Source organism: Mus pahari, chromosome 10 (genome assembly GCF_900095145.1).
Source record: "Mus pahari chromosome 10, PAHARI_EIJ_v1.1, whole genome shotgun sequence".
Taxonomy (NCBI): domain Eukaryota; kingdom Metazoa; phylum Chordata; class Mammalia; order Rodentia; family Muridae; genus Mus; species Mus pahari.
This window is the reverse complement of record NC_034599.1, coordinates 22,082,955-22,105,006: the sequence shown is the minus strand read 5'-3', so window position 1 is coordinate 22,105,006 and position 22,052 is coordinate 22,082,955. Positions and strand designations below refer to the sequence as shown.

At 42.3% G+C, this 22,052-nt stretch overlaps 1 protein-coding gene across 1 annotated transcript in view; it reads right to left on the bottom strand.

The window, feature by feature from the left end:
* Ncapd3 (non-SMC condensin II complex subunit D3) overlaps window positions 1-22,052 on the bottom strand; it is a 66,348-nt gene that overhangs the window by 22,295 nt on the left and 22,001 nt on the right. Inside the window, exons 15-25 of the mRNA XM_021206582.2 lie at window positions 19,857-19,930; window positions 19,014-19,148; window positions 17,049-17,269; window positions 11,685-11,876; window positions 11,262-11,359; window positions 11,037-11,152; window positions 6,656-6,763; window positions 3,282-3,396; window positions 3,083-3,190; window positions 1,134-1,372; window positions 254-333 (exon numbers count right to left, since the gene is read on the bottom strand). Of these exons, the coding sequence (XP_021062241.1) occupies window positions 254-333; window positions 1,134-1,372; window positions 3,083-3,190; window positions 3,282-3,396; window positions 6,656-6,763; window positions 11,037-11,152; window positions 11,262-11,359; window positions 11,685-11,876; window positions 17,049-17,269; window positions 19,014-19,148; window positions 19,857-19,930 (1,486 nt within the window). The remainder of the gene's footprint in view (window positions 1-253; window positions 334-1,133; window positions 1,373-3,082; window positions 3,191-3,281; window positions 3,397-6,655; window positions 6,764-11,036; window positions 11,153-11,261; window positions 11,360-11,684; window positions 11,877-17,048; window positions 17,270-19,013; window positions 19,149-19,856; window positions 19,931-22,052) is intronic.

Below are 22,052 nucleotides of genomic sequence, written 5' to 3'. Positions count from 1 at the left end.
GAGGACACAGGGTTAGCTCACAGTATAGTTAATGCTGAGTTTACTTAGTTATCAGCCTGCTTTGTTTTGGTTTGTTTTTCTTCTGAAACATGCATATGTAAGATCTGTACTACCATTTAGTATTTTAAGATTTTTCTAGTAATTATTAGAAGTTTACCAAATCCCAAACAACCGTAGACTACTCTGAGAGGAAAGACAGTGCCTACCAGAGATTAGGTAAGCTGTGCCGTCTGACAGACGAAGGCAAGAATACCTGGCTATGTCTGGGTGTGAGTCCACCAAAGTGCTGACAAATCGGAAGAACAGAGAGCCCTTCCACTTCACATACTCCTCCTGTACAAGGAGAAAAAGAGCACACTTCAGGACGGACTTCACTATGTAAACACTAGACACACCAATTTGCACAGATATTTGTTGGCTTTCCTTTATGTAACATCCCACCTGCTGGCTACTGGTCCATCTGGGGCTGGAGTTTGGCTAAATAGTATCTACTTCCTAACAGCCTTGAAAGCACATAGAGGAATATTTGGGCAAAAACTTATCAAATCTACATTATAAGGAAAATTACACAAAGAACATGACTTCAATCCACTGTGCCTTTGTAAGGTATGTAATGTATGATGAGATGACCTTATGAATCCGTAGGATGGATATATAAGTTAGGGAATGCCTTCTTTTTAAATAATCAAATCCCTTTTTCTCATTATAAGCTATCTACAAGCTCTGAATGTACACAGATACCAAATGCTCTGTATAGCTCTGCAGTTCAAGATGTTTTACAGACTGAAAACAGACTGAAAGCTCACTGGACTCTTGCAGCAATGCCAGAAGACAGTGCATTCCAAATATGATCTACACTGTAAAAGGCATTAGGACTGAAGCACACGGATGTGGTCAAGGGCAGTGGGGCCTGGATTGCAGTGATCCCTCTGCAGATCTATTGACACAGAACTGCACTGCTTCACAAGACCGCTGTGCATATATGCCAGGGAGCACTGAACGTTAAACCAGAAATGAGAATTTGGTTTCTTTGAATTCTACAACAAAGCAAACATATTTCCCACTGTTAACTAACTAGTTCCTTAACCAGCAATGGTGGAGCAGAAAAGGAGAGTCCTGACTCCTCTACATACCTGTAAGAGGTTGGTAAGCAAGATCAGTGTCTGCTTTCGGATGAATGGGTCTGAATCCTTCAGGCAGACAGAAATGTTGGGAATATAATTGTCCACCATGACAGTGTACCGGATACAAAGATCACACATCACAATGATGACATTGTTGCGGACAGCCACATCCTCACTCACTTCAAGTTCTCGCACAAGGGCTGGGATGCTTTTCTTTGCAAGGTCTTCATGCTGCAAACAGAGTTTACCTATCACAGAAGAGAGCAAAATGTCTAGATCACACCCTATGCGTTTTACATAAAGTAAAACTATGCCCCAAATACAAACAAAACGACAGATATTAGGAAGTTCAAAATAGCATTAGAATAAACTCTATCACATACCTTTGCAACAATAAAATCATCTTCCACTTAAAGTCACTCTTTTTATAGCTACCTACTTACCCACGAAATGGTCAGTAAAACCTAACACATTTTACTTTTGATTATATACATGCTCTAAATACCCTCACTGTATTAGAAATGCAAGCTAGATATGTAGGAGTGAATGCTACCTCACTTAATCCTTACTCAGCTAGAAGAAGGCTAAATTATATTCACTAGTGTGTTTGCTTTATGGCTTGGGGAAGGGTTCACTCTTACTTGGAATGTTTTGTATTAAACTAAACCACAGCAAGAATAAAGGCCACCATTTAAAACTATACCTGTTATCAAATATATAATCACTTTAAAGATGGAATATTCAAATTATAGCCAAAGGTTATTATTTTCATGATGAACTATTCAAGCTGGTAGAGAAATGTGCTCACAGCAAATCTTTCAGTTCTGGAAAATATTAAATAAACATTCCCCTTCTATAAACTAAGCTTTAAACTTTCCATCCCTAAAACTCCACGTCATGTCCAGGTGACAGTTGCTTTGTGTGTGTGCAGACCCATGTGTATACACGAGTATCAGTGGAGGCCAGAAGACAACCTCGATGCTCTTAAGCACCCTCCATCTATCCTTTGAGACAGGGCTTCTCACTGGCCTGAAGTTCACCAAGTAGGCTAGGCCAGGAAGCCTCAGAGATTTTGAGGATCCTATTTTAGCCTGGCTCATTTCCTGTCTACTGCTACCATGTTTTCGCTCTGTTCATCTGCATCTTTAGCACCGGGGTTGTAGGCATATACCAGTGTCCCTGGCTTTCTTAATTATTTTTTTATTTTATGTGCATAGGCATTTTGCCTGCTTTTGTCACTTGTGTAGCTGGTACCTGCAGAGACCAGAAGAGGGCATCAGATCTATAAATAGCATTACTAGCAGTGTGACATGCCATGTGGGTGCTGGGAATTGAACCTGGGTCCTCTGGAAAAGTAGCTAGTGCTCTTAACTACTAAGCCATCTCTCCAACCTCTGAAATACACTTCTTGATAGACTTATTGAGCTATGCTGTGAATATTTTTAAAAAATGCAGAAACTGCTACAAAACAAAAATCTCCTTGTGTATTATAACGGTTCCTATGTATAGAATATCCACTTAGGCTTATGTGAATGAATGTTTAGTTCCTAGCTGGTGACTACGTTGTGAGGTTAGGTCAGAGGCAGGAGACATGGGTCAGAGGTGGAAGGATTTTGAGGATCCTATCTCAGCCTGGCTCACTTCCCACCCACTGCTACCATGCTTTTGCTCTGTAATGGACAGGAGTACCCTCTGAAGCGTGCACTAAAATGAACCCTTCATCCTTAAAGTTTCCTCTTAGGTATTTTATCACAGCAACAAGAGAAGTCATCACATGAGTGACAGGCTCAAAGGCCCTCACTGTAAGACGGCAGTTAGAGGTGGGCCCTCTCACCAGAGTTAACTGTTAAAATCATAAAAGCTAGAGCAGGCTTAGCCTTAGCAGCACATAGCACTGTACTCAGAACACACATAAGCTACACAGACTACAGCCACATCTCGCCATGTAGTAGCCTTACCTAAAGTGATGATGGCATGTGCTCTAATCACAGAAGGCATGGCGGAGCTTCTGGCCTGGAAAGGAGGCTGACTGGCAAGGGCGTCTGTGGTCCCTTGAGATGATGGTACTGCAGGGGAGGAAGAGGAGAGGACTTATTACTGAGACAGGTAACTGAGCCTTAGGACAGAATGGTGCAAATTATGACGCAAGGGCCTTACAGTGATCCGAATGAGCAGAAGATGCCAGAATAGACTGGATTAGAAGGAAGACTCGCTTCTCTACTATGGCTGGACATAACTGGGCTATATCTCCTAGGGTAAAGATACATTTCACCTGCAAAGAGAATGGATTTTGCAATAAATACAAGGCAAAAGGAAAATAATCACTAGCTAGAGTAGGGTGTCAAAGAGAACATTATTTTGTTTCACAAATTGTCGGGCATTGGGCTATACAGACAGCCTGGCCTCCAGTCGAGCTGAGATGTTGAACCCCGGGACACGGTGGTGATAATTCGCCTACATGGGACAGAAGGAGTTCTCTTATGTCTCCCAGAACTCTGGTTCCTGTCAAAGTTACCGCCCCCAAAGGAGAAGAATGGCTAGTAGTAATGTAGACGATGTCCCAAGCTTCTGACCTTCAGGCTAAACTCTTCCCCAGTTACCTAGCAACAGAAAAGTTAACACCACACCATAGAAAGGGCTGCTTGGCCCTTCCTCACTCTCTTGTTCTGACTCCCCTTACTCTCCTCTCTCCTCTACTCTTCTTTCTCCTCTCTTCTCCACTCTCTCTTTCTTACTCTCTAGCCTTTCTTCTCTCTCTCCCTTCTTCCCTTCTCTCCTCTTGACCATGGCCAGTTTCTCTCTCTTTTTACCTTTTCTCTTTCCCACTGCCTGTCTATAATAAAGCTCTAAAATCATAGACTGTCTCTGTTCATCAAGGCCCGCTGCGCAGACTCTAGCCTGTGTGGGAACCTCTCTCCCTCAGCCCTCTCTCCCATAACCCCGGGGGCTACATGGGGTCGTCCCAGGGGCCCCCAGTCGGGGGCTGCCCCCTTGTCCACCCCCAACCCCCTGGTCGAGTGGGGTCAGTGGCTTAGATGCCAACCCTGGGCCGAGTGGAAAGAGTCAGCCCTCCCAGAGGGCTGCGTCCGCCTGTCCAGAGCATAAGAGGAACTCTGGCCAGACATGGACTATCCTCCCTTCCTCCTCTTCCCCAGCCCCCTTTTAGTTCCCACAACAAATTACAAAAAGAATACTATTTTGATAGTGATAAAAATTTGCTGCTTAATAAAGTTATTCCAAACTAGGATGACAAATATCAGTTTGTCATCTAAATCCAGAAAATTCTATGAATAACTGGGGCTTCTACTGATATTCAGTTTTATGATGGATGGAAGGTACCTTCCCTTCATATTAATGTACACAATGAATGTTTAACAACTATACGGGCACCATGTGAAAGTTATGGGTTTCGTGCTAATTGTGTTGAGTTTTGTACCCTTAGTGGCTGTTTAGTTCTAGAGTAGCCACGGTGAATACCTGTGAAACCTACCGTTTGATTCTCCTAGTGGTGAAATCCACATTGAAAGAGCACATAAGGGCCTGGGAGTCTAACTTATGGCCTAGCATGCTCAAGGAAGGCACCGTGCTTGTTTGATGCCTAGCACTTCTAACTAAATTGGTTATCAGAAGCACAGAAACCCATCTATACTTGTAAAACATGATTCCCAATTGTCCTCCATATTAGTTTGCTCTTTAAACCCCTACTCAAAACACACAGAAGTCTTTCCACACAGCTAGCTCCCGCTCTTCACTATTTCTAATGACATCAGTTTAATAAATAATACTGTTTTTCTTTACCCTGAAGATGGATGAGCATTATTAAAAATTCAAATGTCAGGCAAGGGTGTATTTTAGAGCTTGGGGCAGGTGTACATGCATGCTGACAAGCTTATCTACTAGGGAGGGGTACCAGGGAGCCCAAGTCACGCAGCAAGATCTTAACTCAAATAAATAAAACAAAATAACTCCTAACCTTGCAGTAAGAAAGCCAGCAGCACATGGCTTGATCATAAAGTATAGTGTTTTCTCTTGTTGCAGTGGTTCTGCTCTGTTTTTTGTAATACTGATGGTAAATGATACTTGAAAAGCCGAGCCCTCTGCTGTCTAATGCACAGAGTGGCCTTGCCTTACAACTCTAACCCCAGTCTACAACCACTGACAACTACAAGAGCTGAGCTGGCAGAGCAGGAGCTGAACACAGAGAGGATCAGCTCTACTCATTTAAATAGAAGAGAAAACCAGCCAGGTTTGGTTAAATGGTGATTCATATTGAAGGGCATCAAAAACATGGCTTATTTCTTCTACTGGACAACGTCTGATGCCAGAAGCACTCCTGTGTTCAAAGGGGTCTCTCACTGGATGGGTGTCCATTAAGATAACTAGCTTAGCCAAGGGCATGTGTCCACACTGGTCAAATCTCCCCTTTTATTTTGCACATTACAAAAGCTCAGCTCTATTTCCCAGTGTAAGACATGTTATAACTATTTTAAAAGTCAAAAAGACAAACAGGAGCTGGAGGGATGGTTCAATGATTAAAAGCACTTATTGCTCTTGCATGGGACTGTTGTAGGATATTTGATCAAACTGTGATCCCCGGATTATGTTGTTTACTGGAAAAACCTGTTTCTAGTTGTGGTGTGGCTTAGCCTTAGCACACATCTTCAATCCCTCTGGCTGGAATACAGACATGTTCTTTGTAAACATCTTTAATCCTAAACACTGAAGGAAACTTTAGAGGGTAAAATTGTAGAAGCAAGTACCTATGCTTGAAAGTGTTGTCTATTGAGTAACAGACAATAAACGAAGCAGAGAAAGATTTGACAGACTAGGGTAGTGAGGCTACTTAAGAGAGCTCAGAGAGAAAACAGGAGAGGAGACAATTTTACCAGGACAGTTGTACAGAGGCAGGTTGAAGAGAGAGAACAAGCTAGATAGACACAGGTGAAGACAGAATGAGTCAGAGGAGCTAGGAGATTAGTTAGTAAGAGGCCAAGCAAAGCAAAAAAGTCAAAGGCTGAGAAAGAAGCCATATTGAATCAGTCAGCTTGGAGAAGACTTTTGAGCCAGAACAGCTGAGTTGAACCAGCCAGCTAGAGTTCAAAACAAACGAGAAAGGGTTAGCTTATTTGGCAGCAAGTCTCAGAGGTTGAAAACATTCTAGATCAGATTGTACAGAGACTAAAAGCTTCCAGGACTAGGCCTAGGTTAGCAGACGAAGGCAGTAAGCCTTGGAGATGAGAATTACTCCAAGAGAATAAAAGATACTTTTACAGGGGACCAGAATCCACATCACAGTTTACAAACACCTGAGACTCCAGAGCATCTAATGTCCTCTTTTGCTTTCTACAGGTATCTGAATGTACCCTGTGTCCCAACATAAACAAGCAAACACATAATAAAAAATAAATAAAAAATAAAAAAAATCTAAAAAGTAAGGTAGGTGTAAAAGACCTTTTCCTGTCAACAGTATCTAAAACTTACATGACACAAAAACCCCTGCTATAAAAGATTATAAAAAAGCAGCTGCTTACCACCAGGTCTTCATCCATGTTCCCTGTCCCATCTTCCTTCAGAAGGATGTTAGAGAGGTGTTGCTCACAGGTGGCGAGCACATCCCCACACACCTGCTTCAGCAGTCCCTGCAAGTCACATGTCAGCTCTCAAGGGTCTCATATGTCTCCAAAGACTCACCAAGTCTAGCTCTTGGAACCTCCAGGCTCTCTGAAGGCATGGAAGACCCCAACTGCTACACCGAGGGCTTCCATCTTTCCCAGTACTGTCCCACACCACAGCCACACTTACAGCAACCTGGTCAACTTGAACTAGCTAAGTCAAACATTGAAAGAGCATTGTGCATATTAGCTTTCTTCTTGTATTTGCTCTACAAGAGCAAAGACAAATAGGGAAATCTTGTTCTCTGGTTTATAAATCACCCTCAACAGCAGTGCTTCTCCAACAGTAGAGGAAAAATAACAATGGTAGCATATACAGGTAGAGAATTAGCTTTATGACTAACACTTTATTTTCATAAGATTATAAAGAACTGATGTTGGGTTAGGTACGGCAATCCCACAGCACTTAGTAGGTGGAGGTAGCTAGATTCTGAGTTCTAGCTTGATTTCCGCAAATTGAGATCTTCAGGCCAGTGTGGCTATCTAGCTAGACACTATCTTAGCCACACATTCCCATTACTTCTGCTTCTGCAGTCTGTCCTGAGGGGTGGGGCATTTCACTTGGGTATGTGCTCCTATGTCTCTCCATCTTCTTCCTTCATTCTCCTTTCTTTCTTTTCCTTTCTCTTTCCTCCTCATGGTCCCTACCTGTATCCCTAGACCCCTAGCCCAGTAACTAATCTTCATCTTTTCTACTCTTCCCAGACTATAGCCAATTACTATTACTATCAACCAATAGTTTTAAGTTGGGGACCAAGGTTTACATAGCACCACTTGCTGTAAGTAAGGATCTCCTTGGAGGGTAAGGGGGCAACCAGATCTTGGGGGCCAGGATTCAGAATTTGAATATGTAGCATCACCAGACCAATACGCAACACTGCAGTGTTGTAATAAAGTGTGTAATAAAGTGTGCCTGAAATAAAGGGCCACCCTGGCTTAGTTGCTCTGGGTCTTGAGAGGTGCTTACAGGATGCTGTTGCACAGCCTGACAGAAGCTGTTGTGTAGTAAGAATCCCTGAGTTTTTTGGTCGTGACAGCAGGCTCAGGATCTATGGCTCTGAATAGTTACTTCAGATCACCCAGGTTCTTTTAAAAGCTTTGAAACAGTCACCCTTCATCTCTTCCTCAGGACTAAGGCCTGTCCATTTCAGGAACTCTCTTGGTTAACAAGTGATGGTTAGGTTGTATGATTATTAAAATCATAAATGTAATTATTTTTGAGTAATAAACACATACAGGGCAGTGGTAGTGTGCACTGTTAATCCCAGCAGGGAATTAGGTGGAACTCATACCTCTGAGTTAAGAGAACACCCTGGTCTTTGGAGCAAGTTCCAGGACAGCCAGGGCACAAAGAAAGCCTGTCTTTAAAAAAAAACAAAAACAAAAACAAAAACAAAAAACTGGGGCTGGAGAGATGGCTCAGCGGTTAAGAACACTGACTGGCCTTCCAGAGGTCCTGAGTTCAATTCCCAGCAATCATTGATAGCTCATAACCATCTGTAATGGGATCTGATGCTCTCCTCTGGTGTGGCTGGAGACAGCAACAGTGTACTCAATAAAATAAATAAGTTTAAAAAAAAAACTAAACAAAGAGTGATTTTGGAAAATGCTAGGCTAAGCCAGATTGTTTTTTTTTCTTGTGGTAGTGATTTCCTACATTGCTCTAGTGCCACGTGCACTGGGTGGCTCCTAAGGTGCTCTTCGAAAGCGCCTGGCATACATGTCACAGAGCAGTGTAGTTATCTGAGATAGAAGGGTGTGTCTCCATGTTCATTTCTGTGGGGGAGGCACCTCGCTCTACCTAAGTATTTTGGAATGGCATTCTAGAGAAAATGAGGTATGAGAAATCTCAGGTTTTTGTTTTTGTTTGTTTTGTTTTGTTTTTTATGTTTTTCAAGACAGGGTTTCTCTGTGTAGCCCTGGCTGTCCTGGAACTCACTCTGTAGACCAGGCTGGCCTCGAACTCAGAAATCCACCTGCCTCTGCCTCCCAAGTGCTGGGATTAAAGGTGTGCGCCACCACCGTTCAGCAATTAGAAAAAAAGATTTAGTGATAACACCCATGTAATTGTGCAAGAGCTGATTAGATAATCTATAGTACTCTGCTTTGGTTACTGGGAGGCTGACTGGGTAGTATTAATAACTAATAGAGTTTCTGAAACTCCATTTATACTTCAGTAAGTTTCCTCCAGTTGGTTGAAATCTGTTCTCTTACAATATCCAAGCACTTGTATATATGAAAAATCTCTATATACCAAATAAATTCCAAGCCTTCATGCATATAAATTCAGATAGGCAGCCTGTCTCACAGAACTCCTTCCATACTAAACCCTCTACCAGGACCTCAGCTACATAATTTGCTTCATAGTCCTCTCATCTAATTGTCTTCCACGTAAAGTCCATCTGTTAACGTTTCCAAAAAGCTAGCACAGAAGATGGCACTTTAAGTTCATATAGGACAAGGAGCAGGGCCACTGTCCCTCCTACTTTAGACATTTTCTTTCCCCACTAATATAGACCAAGCTCTCATCAAGAGTTTAATGACAGTCACAGAAGACCAACTCTTACCAACCTTACAGATGCCAAAAATGACCAAGGCTAAGTATATACTACTGTTGAGCAGTATGTTGATCATCTACATTAATTCATTTTTTCTTCTTAGTAAAATATAGATTGCTTATTTACAAAGGAAAAAGAGAAGTGTGTTTATATGAAATTAAGTTCCCTAGAATGGCTGAAAAATCTCCAGGCCTTATTCTACTAATGCCTAACAAGGGAGATGTTGGCAGGAAAACAAAAGTGACTGTTTTCTTTTCTTTTCTTTTCTTTTTTTTTTAGATTTATTTATTTACTATATGTAAGTACACTGTAGTTGTCTTCAGACACTCCAGAAGAGGGCGTCAGATCTTGTTACAGATGGTTATGAGCCATCATGTGGTTGCTGGGATTTGAACTCTGGACCTTCGGAAGAGCAGTCCGGTGCTCTTACCCACTGAGCCATCTCACCAGCCCAGGTGGCTGTTTTCTTAACACAATCAAGTTTTCAAAAGTTTCGGGCCTTGTTTCTAAATCTGAAAACGTTTTGGGTTTCTCCCAGGCTGTAATAACTATAACCAAACAGCCTGATGACCCTGGGCACTCAGGCAGAGGGGACTTTTTCTTTTGAGCGCTGGTGGTAGGCATGGCAGGAAGGGACCAGAGGCCTTCCTCCTAACCCCAGCTCTGACATCAGTAGTGTATGTGCTACTGCCCCCCACAACTGCCACCAAGCACCACTGTGTCAGCTGTACTTTTTTGTATTGTACTCCAGTAAATCTAATGGCCTCCATGGCCACCCTCGCACACATGACATTCAGACATACATACAAGCAAAGAAAAAATTAAAAATAAAAGAGTATATCTCATGATATAAGCAGAAAGCAGAGATAAAATAATTTTTTAGAAATATGGATATGGGGGCTGGAGAGATGGCTCAGTGGTCTGGGGCACTGACTGCTCTTCCAGAGGACTTAGGTTCAATTCTCAAGAATCACATGGTGGCTTGTAACTGTCAACTGCTTCTGTTCTGGGGGATCCAACATGCCCATACAGGAAGACATGTAGGCAAAACACCAACATAAATAAAATAAAAATAACTTAAAAAGTGATATGGTTGTCAAAGTGGCTCAAGGGACGAAGGTGCCTGATGCCCGTCTGACGATATAAGTGTAACCCCTGGGACCCACCTGACGGAAGGACAGAACTGACTCCCATCAGCTGTCCTCTGACTTTCACATGTGCTATCACAGTCACATTAAATACGGAAAGCTTAAAGTACTGAGAGGAGAAAGTTTCCATAAGTGTCAAAGTAACTGCCTCACATAATGCATGCATTTGGACTTGTACGAAAATTACTAGAATTTTGCTCTCGGAATGTCTAGACTACCACTTATTAAATAAAAAAATAACCTTGCCGATTCATTACTAGAAAGATAAATTCCAATCAGGAGGCACACATTACTAAAAGGCACTTGTACCTGGAGCCACAGTGAGGATGATATTTAAGGGATCCATGCTATCAGCAGTCAGCTCTTAGGGAATGTCAGCTGCTAGACACACAGGCATTGACCTTTAGTAAGAGCTGCCGGGCACTACATACATAACCTTCCACGCCCTCCATTCATGAGAACTCTTCTTGATGTCAAATGGGAGTAGCACGTTTGAGAAGAAGTTGGAAACACATGACGGGTGTGCGGCCATACCTGCTCTTCCAGCAGTGTCTTTGCAGATGCCCTGCAAAGCCTTTGCAATGTGTCAACAGACGAACTGATCAACTCTGGAGACCACTTAAATCCATTAAGCTTGGCTTTGATCACACCTAAGGAAAGTAAAAAACCTGAAATCTAACTGCTTAGAAAATCGTGAACAGCTATAAAAACTGCTGCAGAAAAGGGTAAGGCCTCTTCAAGACAGTCTGTTAGACTCACCAGTTATCTTGTTCCGGGTGCCTGTGGGAAGATGCTTCGCAATATGCCCAATGACACACAGCATATAGCCTAAGGTGTTTGAGTTGGGAGATTGTTCTCTAGAGAAAAGGAAGGAGAAGGCACCATATTAACAAGCACTCTGCCAAAACAAACAGACAAGCAAACAACAACCCCCAAATATAAAACTACAACAAAACCCATTCTCTGGATTGTTAGAATTCAGTAGTTAACAAGCCTTAACTGTGAGGTCTGAGAACATTAAGATGCTTCCTGAACTTTGACAAAGGTAACCTGCTTAAATAGGACTTCTATTTTTCAAGCTTGCTCTTGAGCCAGAATCTAAAGTGACAGCTATGAAGTAGGCCAGAGCTCGGCTTCCAGCAAACTGGTGTTGGCTAGTGGCTACTATGTAAGCATGCAAACCTGCTGAGTTTCTCCCATGACTCTATTATTTTGGTGTAGTCCAGCTTGGGTGATGAGCAAGTGATCTTGGAGAGCAGCATCCAGGCTGGTGCAGAATGTTCTGTGTCAGTGTGGGATATCACACTGTTTATAAAAGTGGATGAGAATTTATCTTTCTTGGACCAGATATGAAAAGCCTTATTTAAATAGCGGCTGGAAAAGAGAAGGGAAAGGAGAATTGTAATTAGAAAAATACAAAAGTGTTCCAACTAATCCTTGCTGAAAGGGTATCAATGTCTGCATCTCCAGGATTTCTCTGGTACATAAAACACCCATGCAGCGAGTCTGGCTCTTTGGATATCTGATACCAAACAAGATGTCTTCTTAATTTCCCCTTCAAAATAAACTGTCTTTATTCCCCCCCCCCTCACAAAATACTCTTTACAACAAAGAAAATTATTTCAAAACAACCCTTTTCAAAATTTCCACACATATAGATTATAATAGGTACATCAATGTTGATAGAAACAAAATAACAGAAGATAATGAATATCTCTTATTTAATAAGAGGCCAGAGAGAAGGGACATCATAGTATTTAAATATGGCAAAGCAAATGAGCTGAAGTTTGGTATACCTTAGTAACACACAAATAAAATTGAAAATGCCTCCAATGTACAAGTATTCATGTTACTATTCCCGAGTGTCATGCGTGCACATGCATATTCTTGAGGTTGATGTTGAATGTCTTCCCAACCACTGTCCACCTTATTTTGTGAGCCAGGTCTCTTACAGAACCTCAACTACATAAACTTGGCAGCAGCCTGACTGTCTCAGCAGTGCTGCCCTTAGGTCACAGGTCCTGGGGATCCAAATACAGGTATCCTCGCTTGCCCACATACTCACTACCTTCACCGCTGTTTTTAAATTATCTCTTTTCTTTCCACAGCATGGAATGAGATGCTAAGACTCATGACCTAATGCCACATCATATGCTTGAAAGAATATATATCAGCACAGCTCTTGGGGCTAGAGAGAGCTGGCATGTGAAAGACCCAGGGCTCAGTCTCCGGTGAAAAAGCAGGATGAAAGGAAAGGATGGAGGGAGAGAAGGCAGAAGAGAAGAAATAATAACAAAACGCGATTATATCCTCCTTTTGTGATCTTGTAAAGGGCTTCCTACCAAAACTGACTTTGTTTTATGAAATTTCCCCTAGACTAAGAGCAACCTAAATCAAGTGTCAAGTCTGACAGCTTTCCTGCCCTTAGAGCATTTAAAACACTAATTGACCCCCTCTTCTCCTCCCTGCCCCACACTTGTTAAGCAGCTCGGAGGCCTCCTTCCTCTTGTTCCACTGCCCCATCTTATTCTGCCCCCATTACCTGTGACTTAAATCACTTCACACAGGCCTGTCTTCTCAACCTCCAGTTTGAGGTTCTTGGTCTCCAAGCACAAATCCATTTTCTCTATTTCCTAAAATGTAAACCCCACTCTCCTCTCCCTAAGTTCCTTAGGCACTTCCTCCTGGCTACGCAGTCTTTAACAGAAGCCTCCTTGCAAGCAGTACTGCAATGCTGCAGTTTATCTGGTCCCAGGTTCCCTACACTCCAACCAGCCATCAGCACGCCGAGGTGCTAGTGCAGTGCACACAGTCTGTAATGCTGCAGTTTATCTGCTCCCAGGTTCCCTTCACTCCACCAGCCATCAGCATGCTGAGGTGCTAGTGCAGTGCACACAGTCTTACACACCCAGCGTTGTCCTTTTGCTCCTTATTGCTTTCAAGAGTCAGTTCGGGGAGCTGCAGACATGGCCCAATGTGGAGAGCCTTTTGGAGTGCCACTGACAATAGGCCAGGACAAAGAAGTCCAGGCAGGAGTCTGACATTAGGGCATGACAAAGAAGTAAGTTCAGGCAGGGGACCTGACATTGGCCAAGGACAAGGAAGTAAGAATCTGATTTTAGGGTACAACAAAGAAGTAGGTTCAGATATCTTGATCATTCTTAGAAACAGTAATCAGATCACTGGAGTGATCATGGGACTTTGTGTTTATTGCCTTGCTTGATTCCTCATTGTACTACTTGTCCTTAATACTTGCATGTAATTAAAATGGTATAAAAAGCAGATTGGGAAAAACTAACCCTGCCCTCAGGCTTGGCTTTTGCAGAGGATCAGAGTTTGGATCCTGGCACCCCGGCTGACTGGTTCACAGTTAACTGCTTCTTCAGCTAGAGGAGATCTGAGGTTTTCTGGCGTTGATAGGCACCTTCACTTAAGTGCATGTTCCCTCAGAAGATATGCAGGTACATATACAATTAAAAAAAAAAAATCTTATATACAAAGTCATTTTAACACACTTGCTCTCTGTGGATAAATAATCTTAACATAAATCATGTGTCTCACTGTTTATAGGGTTCTTTATTCCATGAACCCTACTGTTTTTAATTGTGCTCTGGGGTGGGGTAATGTATGTATGCACATATGTATGGACGCATGTGTCAGTGTGGGTATGCAGGTCATGGGGGTACAGACTCTAGTCTCACATTCTAGCAAACTGAACTGAAACTTGTTTTATTTCTAACTCCTTTGACTGTTAGAGAAGTTTAATATCAGATTAGTTATGTTTATTGCTCATCTCCACTTTGACTTGTGACCTGCTCCTCCAGTCCCCTGCTGTCTATGAGTGCTCTGTAGAGTGAGAAGCATTAGAGAAGAAGGCAGGTGATCATCCTTTGTGGGCTACAGTTCTCCAGCCTGTTCTTCCTGTGGTTATGGTGTCATCTTCGTCTGGCTTCTGAGTTGCTCTTATACATCTGGGTATGTGTAGTTGATAAAGAACAGAATCTACTATTCACAACCCTAAAAGCCGGGAAAACTAAGGTTAAGGTCCAGGCTTAGTGTCTGCTGAGGCCACTCTCTGCTCCAAGGCAGTACTTCACATGCTGCATCCTCTGGAGGAAACAAGCAGGGGAGCTAATGGCCCAAACTCAAAAATGGCACAAAATAGCCGGCTCCTGGAAGCTCTCCCCCCCCCCCCACACTAAATAACTCAGGAGAATATAGCCTCATGCTATTCTTGTATTTGCCACTTTATACAAAAGGGCTTTATAAGGGAAATGTGCAGCCATAGCAGCAGCTGCGGATCATTCAGGCACATAGTCACCATGCCACTGTGATGCAACTGCTAAGGTTCAGTGTGGAAAAGAAGATTTTCCCTTTAGAAGTGTGTGATGGGCTGACCCTCGCCCCCCTAAAATCTTTATGTTAAAAGACACAACACTTGGGCTGGAGAGATGGCTCAGTGGTTAGGAGCACTGACTGCTCTTCCAGAGGTCCTGAGTTCAAATCTCAGCAATGACATGGTGGCTTATAACCATCTGTAATGGAATCTGATGCCCTCTTCCGGTGTGTCTGAAGACAGTGACAGTGTACTTACACATAATTAAAAAAAAAAAAAGACTCAACACTTGTAATCTCAGAATGTGACTGAATTTGGAGACAGTGCCTATAAAAGAACCAACAGAGTCAAAAGGAGGCCACTAGGGAGCAGCTTAAAAAAATGTGGCGGGTGTCCTTCCAAGTGGGGACTGCACTCCTACAGCTTCCAGGAACATACAGGTACAGAGAAAAGACTCTGCAGGCACAGTAAGATAAGGCTGTCTGCAGGCCAAGAAGAGCCCCAAGAGAAAGCATAGAACCTTAACCTGGGATGGCTAGCCTCCAGAACCATGAGAAATAAAGTTCTGCTTTGGAGGACATGTACCCTGTGATATGTTGTCATGCTAAACCAAACAAGTATGAGGGGCTATACTCATTACAGTTTCACACTTAACATTTCTGAAAAAACAATTCTAGAGGAGTGTGCCTTTTTATAAGAGCAGTTAGTTGTCTTACTTACTGTGTCTATTGCCAGTGAAACACCATGACTGAAGTGAGTTGGGGAGGAAAGGGTTTATTTGACTTACACTTCCACACTGCAGTCCATCACTGCAGGAGGCCAGGACAGAAACTCAATTAGGGCAGGAGCCATTGCAGAAGCCACGGAGGGGTGCTGCTTACTGGCTTGCTCCTCATGGAACAAGTTTTCTTATAGAACCCAGGACCACCAGCCCAGTCATGGCACCACCCACAATGGGCTGGGCCCTCCCCCATCACTAATTAAGAAAACGCCCTACAGCTGGAACTTATGGAGGCATTCTCTCAACTGAGGCTCCCTCTGTTTGGCTGTATCTAGCTGGTGCCAAGTTGACCATATAGAGTTGTATTCTCTCCCTCTGGCAACACACACTTTGAGAGAAGGCTGTGACAGCTACTCAGTGTGTCTAAGCTGGGTGGCTGGTTGGGTAGGCTGAAGGCTGTGTCAGAGCAACAGCAGCCTCCTTTTTAGAGGTTATTTTTATTCATTTTGAAATCAGATAGCTCTGTGTTTGAAAACGTTACGAAAAGGAACTGAAATGAAGCTATAAATAGTCTGTAAACACAAGCATTTGTACATGAAGAGTAGGCATTTAAAGGGTCCTCATGTCCTATCAAGCATTAGAGAATGCACATCATAGGATACTTAGAAGGTAATGGATCCTGTAGAAATACATTATGGTAGGAAAACATGGAATACCAATGAGCCCAGTGTTTAGGAAGTTAAAAAAATAACTCAACGTAAGAAAGGAAAAGCCTTTTGAGAGGGAGCCGATTGTTTAAAACTGGGTACTCTTGGAACTTAAGACTAGGTAGGTGAAAATTATACATTAACTTGACAGTCTAGCATCACCTACAGAGCAAGACTGTAGGCGCTTCTTTCTCTATGAGGGATTCGCTCACGGTCAGCATCTGAGAATGTATGTGAGAGATCGTCCAGACTGCATTCAATGATATGGGAAGACAAGAACATTTCGTGGGCGGGATCCTGAGCTGTATTCAATGGAGACAGAGCTGCACTAGCATCTGTTGCTCTGTGCTTTTTACTGTGGCTCCCTCACAGAATATGCTACAGTAAGCCAAGATAAACCGCTTCCCCTTAAGACTCCTGTCAGGGAATTTTATTATAGCAACAGAGGAAGAAACTAAGATAATAACCAGAGTGAGACAGTAGACTCTGCTGTGGAATACACCCCTCCCTTAAAGGAACATCAGCACAAGCGTCGGTGGTATTGAGAAAACACTGACTGGATCAACACATTGTTAGTGGGAAAGTGTTAATATCAAAGGGCTGAAAAGATCAAGTAACCCATTAGCTACACACACACACACACACACACACACACACACACACACACACACTAACACACAGGCAAAATATTCATAGACATAAAATAAAAAAACAACTCTTTAAAACATAACGAAACAGCACATGGTCTTCTATAAGAAATTTGAAGGACACAGTCAATATACCTCAGATCCTGGCTTTCTACGGTGAGGAGAGCAAGGAGGGCCCAGGCAAGCACCTGGCTTCTGTCTGCGCTGTGAAATTTCCTGTGATGCTTAATGTTCTGCAAGAGGAGCTGGTCCAGGCATTCCAAGGCCTTCTCTTGCACCGTGCTCTCACAGTCCATCACCACTGGGATGACACCCATCAACCACGCTTTCTGGACTGGGACACATGTAGGTTGGGCCTAAGGTTGAAAACATTATAGCAGAAGATTTGACATTAATACAAGTCTAGGTACAAGCAAGTTTCAGTTGGCATTTCAAAAGAAATGCTAAATATAATCACACCTAAAAGGGGTAAGAAGTCCTTGGCATAATATTTGGCACTGTGCATAAGCAAATAAAATAATTCAGTTAGCTGCAAATAAAACAAAAACAAAAGGAAAACCAAAACAACATTCAAAGATATCGAAAAACTGCAACCTCCAGCTTATGATGAATCAATGTATATTAAACTTATAAATTAAACCCATTATTTTATTATTAGTGATCAATATTACTTTGGTTATTCAAATCCAATAACAAATGAAATTTACTTCCAAAAGCCAAAATATGCATTGCTAGGGCTGGAGAGATGACTCAGCAGTTAACTGCACTTGGTGGTCTTCTAGATGCTAACTTGAATTCCCAGAATCCATGTCAGGAAGCTCACAACGCAGTTACCTCCAGATGCAGAGGCTCTCATGTCTCTGGCCTCCATGGGCACTGCATGAGCATGAACATGCTCACACGCACGCACGCACCACACACACACACACACACACACACACACACACACTCTCTCTCTCTCTCTCTCTCAAATAAAAATAAATCTTAAAAATTATGCATTCTTTAATGCCTTCTCTGATAAAAACAGTCATCTTTTAAAAAAATTTCAACAGCCAATTAATTAGGAGAAATAAATTACATATCATAGAAATGAACAAACTCTTCTGGTGATATTTATAATCTTAAGTGACAAGAGATGGTGCGATAGTTAAGATGAGCACTGTCCTTTAGGTTCAGGCATTTGAATACTCAGTTCCCAGTTGCTGGCAGTGTTTGGAAAGGTTACAGCGTGAAGGATACAGCCTTGCTGAAGCCTTGTCCCATTCCAGTCTGTACTCTGCTGTGGTAAGATGTGAGCTCTTGGCTTCCAGATCATCATAACACATGCTGACTGCTGCCATGCCTCCCTGGCACAGTGGACTCTCAGTGGACCCTCTGAGACCATGAGAAAAAAATAAACACTCTCTTCTTTAAGTTGCTGTTGGTTTTGGTGTTTTGTCACAGCAGCAAAAAGTAATTAACAGAGACATCTCAGTGGTTAGAACATTTGCTGCTCTTCTAGAGTGGTCAGTTCCCAGTACCTGCATCAGCTGGCCCATGATCAACTGCGGGATATGACAGCTCTGACCCATGTGGACACCCGCACATGTATTCACATAGTCACAGACACAGACATACACACAAACACATAAATACAAATTAAAATCAATTCAAAATTTTTTAGTTTCTTCTTCTAGCTGGGACTTAAGATAAAAATCAAGAAGTAGCAGAACATTGTTTACCTACAGTTCCTAGTTGAATTTAAAAAGGCAGTTATCTGCCATTTCTTTTTATTCCCCTGTTGATGGGGTTTAGTCCTATAGTGGACTCAGGGGACTTTCTAAATGGTTTACTTAACGTTTAGCAACAGGGAATTCTTGTGTACCATCAGTCCTGCCTCATTTTGGTATTGAGGACTAAACTCAAGCACTTTGGGCATGCAAAGTATATGCTCTAGCCTGAAGCCTACAAGTACAGAAATTCTTTTATTTTTTATTTTTTTGAGATGGGGCATACATACTTATGAATGTTTTAATTATAAGTGTGACCCGTCAAAGCCAACTCAGAACTGCTTCTGACGCAAAGCACTGAGCATTCTGTACACAGTGTGATGTGCCTCACCATAACAAGTTCTGTAAGAGACTGTAGAGCTTGCTTCCGCACAGATATGGCAGGGTCTCGACAATGGTCCTGCAGGATCAACAGGTCCTGCTCCATGCTCAAGATGTCACAGTGTTTCAAAACGCTCATTAGCACCTGAAAAGTACAAAATGGAGTAGTGTGTACAGGGCACAAGGACAGAAAGAGTAAACATAGACAAAGAAACTTCAGTTCGTGTTGCCTACGTTTTGGGGTTAGGGATCACCCCTACTTCCCTACAGTATTCATCTTTTGAATAGAAGCTGTAGGGAAGACTGAACATTACAACTAACTTCACGCACCTACTGAAATGAAAGGTGGTTTGTTTTTTATACGATTGCCCTGGGTGAGTTAGAACTCACTATGTGGATGAGGCTGGCCTCAAACTCAAACTTGCTTCAATCTGGATGCTTACTTCTGCCTCCAGAGGGCTAGGACTATGGGCATGTACCACTACACCCCACCAAAGCTGTATGTCTTAAAAAGCCACCAGGTAAATTTGAAAGCTTAAAAATCAGCAAGCTCTTCTAGTTCTACAGCTTATAAACGGCAGTGCCAAGGTCAAGTATGAAAAGCAGGTTAATAATGAGTGTGGCAGGCTGGTGAGATAGCTCAGCGGGTAAGAGCACCCGACTGCTCTTCCGAAGGTCCAGAGTTCAAATCCCAGCAACCACATGGTGGCTCATAACCATCCGTAACGAGATCTAACTCCCTCTTCTGGAGTGTCTGAAGATAGCTACAGTGTACTTACATATAATAAATAAATAAATCTTTAAAAAAAAAAAAAATAATGAGTGTGGCATTCCTGAGTTTTCATGGTCCTACCTGGAGTGCAGACTTCCTGACATTGATCTTCTCATCCTTGGTTCTTTTTCTCAGCATTGTCATGAAGCATCTTTCTGTGGACCAACACCAAAGAGTCATCATCTTGAGAAAGACCAGGCACAACCTAACATGTCACAACACTGAGAAGACAGGACTGGCTAAGAGACTCACTAATTACTCTAAGTCCTAAGAAAGGAGAGGATGGAAAAGTCTTGGAAACAGGTAAGACTTATCATGACCTAGAAGCCTTTTAAAGATCTGATGAGGTAATATCTGACTCCTTTCAGTTTTCTCCTTAAAAAGGCTCTGGGATTACTAAGCACCTAAAAGAGTTGTTCTCTATAGATTATGTCAATATAAATGGAACTTAAACTGAGAATTATAAGAACATTTAGTAATTCATTAAATAAGAGGAGGTGAGAAGATCGCTCTATGGGTACAGAGGCTTGTCATGCAAGCCTGCAAGTCTTGCCTGAAGTCCCTAAAATCCATATAAAGAAGGGAAAAAGTTGTCTTCTGACTTCCATATGTGCACTGTGGCATGGCTCATTTACTCCATTACACAGACACACACCACCAACAACATTTTAAAAATCAATTAAATAAAAAGAAAAATACACTATAAATAACACGTTCTTAAAAACAGCTATGGGCTGGTGAGATGGCTCAGTGGGTAAGAGCACTGACTGCTCTTCTGAAGGTCCTGAGTTCAAATCCTAGCAACCACTTGGTGCCTTACAACCACTCGTAATGAGATCTGATGCCCTCTTCTGGTATGTCTAAAGTCAGCTACAGTGTACTTATGTATAATAATAAATAAATCTTTGGGTCAGAGCAAGCAGGGTCTGAGCGAGCGGAATGGACCGGAGAGAGCAGAGGTCCTAAAAAATTCAATTCCCAACAACCACATGAAGGCTCACAGCCATCTGTACTGTTACAGTGTACTCACACACATAAAATAAACAAACCTTTAAAAAATAGCTATGCTTTCTAAAAGACAACAGTAGGAAGCTCTGCGGCACCTTTCGGTATGCTGATGCCTGGCTGCTGAAAGGTCAGAGAGTCATCCTTTTCCCCCCTCAACCTTCCTGAGTTGTTAATTGGCCCCAACTCTTACAAACAAGCAACAGCTTGATAAGGTTTACTAGCCTGTGTGGTGCAGACCATGGGAGAGAAATCTCAGTACAAGAAAGGCGACTTAAGACGGTGTCTTCAAGAGAAAACTGTAAGTTGGTTGAAAAATGGCAACATGGCATGCAACTTAGGCTTCCAAGGGTAGGAGGTAAAGTGTAGATGCCTAATGGACTGAGATTTTGTTTGGAGACCCTGTCATTGATCCTTATAATAGTCCTATTATTTTATTCACTCTGCATCTTCTTTCTTTTCTTTTAAAATGTACTTATGAACTTCACTTTCTACCTTCTACTTTTCCCCTACCACCTTTCCTCATTTTGATTATTCTAGATTTTTCTTTTGCTTTTCAATTCCCATTTTCTTCTCCCTTACTTCTCCCTTTCCTTTTGATTAGTCTTTTGAAACTTTCCAGTTTGGGGCCGAAGAGAGATGGCTCAGTGGTTACGAGCAGGGGCTGCTCAAATTGTCACTAACTGCAGTCCCTGGAGATCTGATGCCCTCTCCTGGCCTCTAAAGACACTGTGCACATGTGTTGCATATGCACACATGAAGGCAAAACATCCATACACACAAGATGATACAATAATGAAGAATTTTAAAAATGAAACTTTCCTGTTTAGGGAGACGGTGAGATAGCTTAGCAGGCAGATACTTGCTAAGCTTGACAACCTAAGTTCAACGCTTGGAAAGAGAGAAATGAGTCCTTCAAGTTGTCCTTTTACCTTCATTATGCACCCATAGCATGCACGACTGCCGACAGACATACAGACAAACGGACAGACACACGAAACCAATAAAAAATAAAAACAAGCCGGGCAGTGGTCGTGCATTTCTTTAATCCCAGCACTTGGGAGGCAGAGGCAGGTGGATTTCTGAGTTCAACGCCAGCCTGGTTTACAGAGTGAGTTCTAGGAAAGCCAGGGCTACACAGAGAAACCCTGTCTTGAAAAAAAACCAATAAACAAACAAACAAACAAAACAAAATAAACCCCTTTCTGTTCCAGAATACTCTTATTCTACCATGTCTGTAGTTAGTATTATAGGTATGGAAGGTGGTACTTG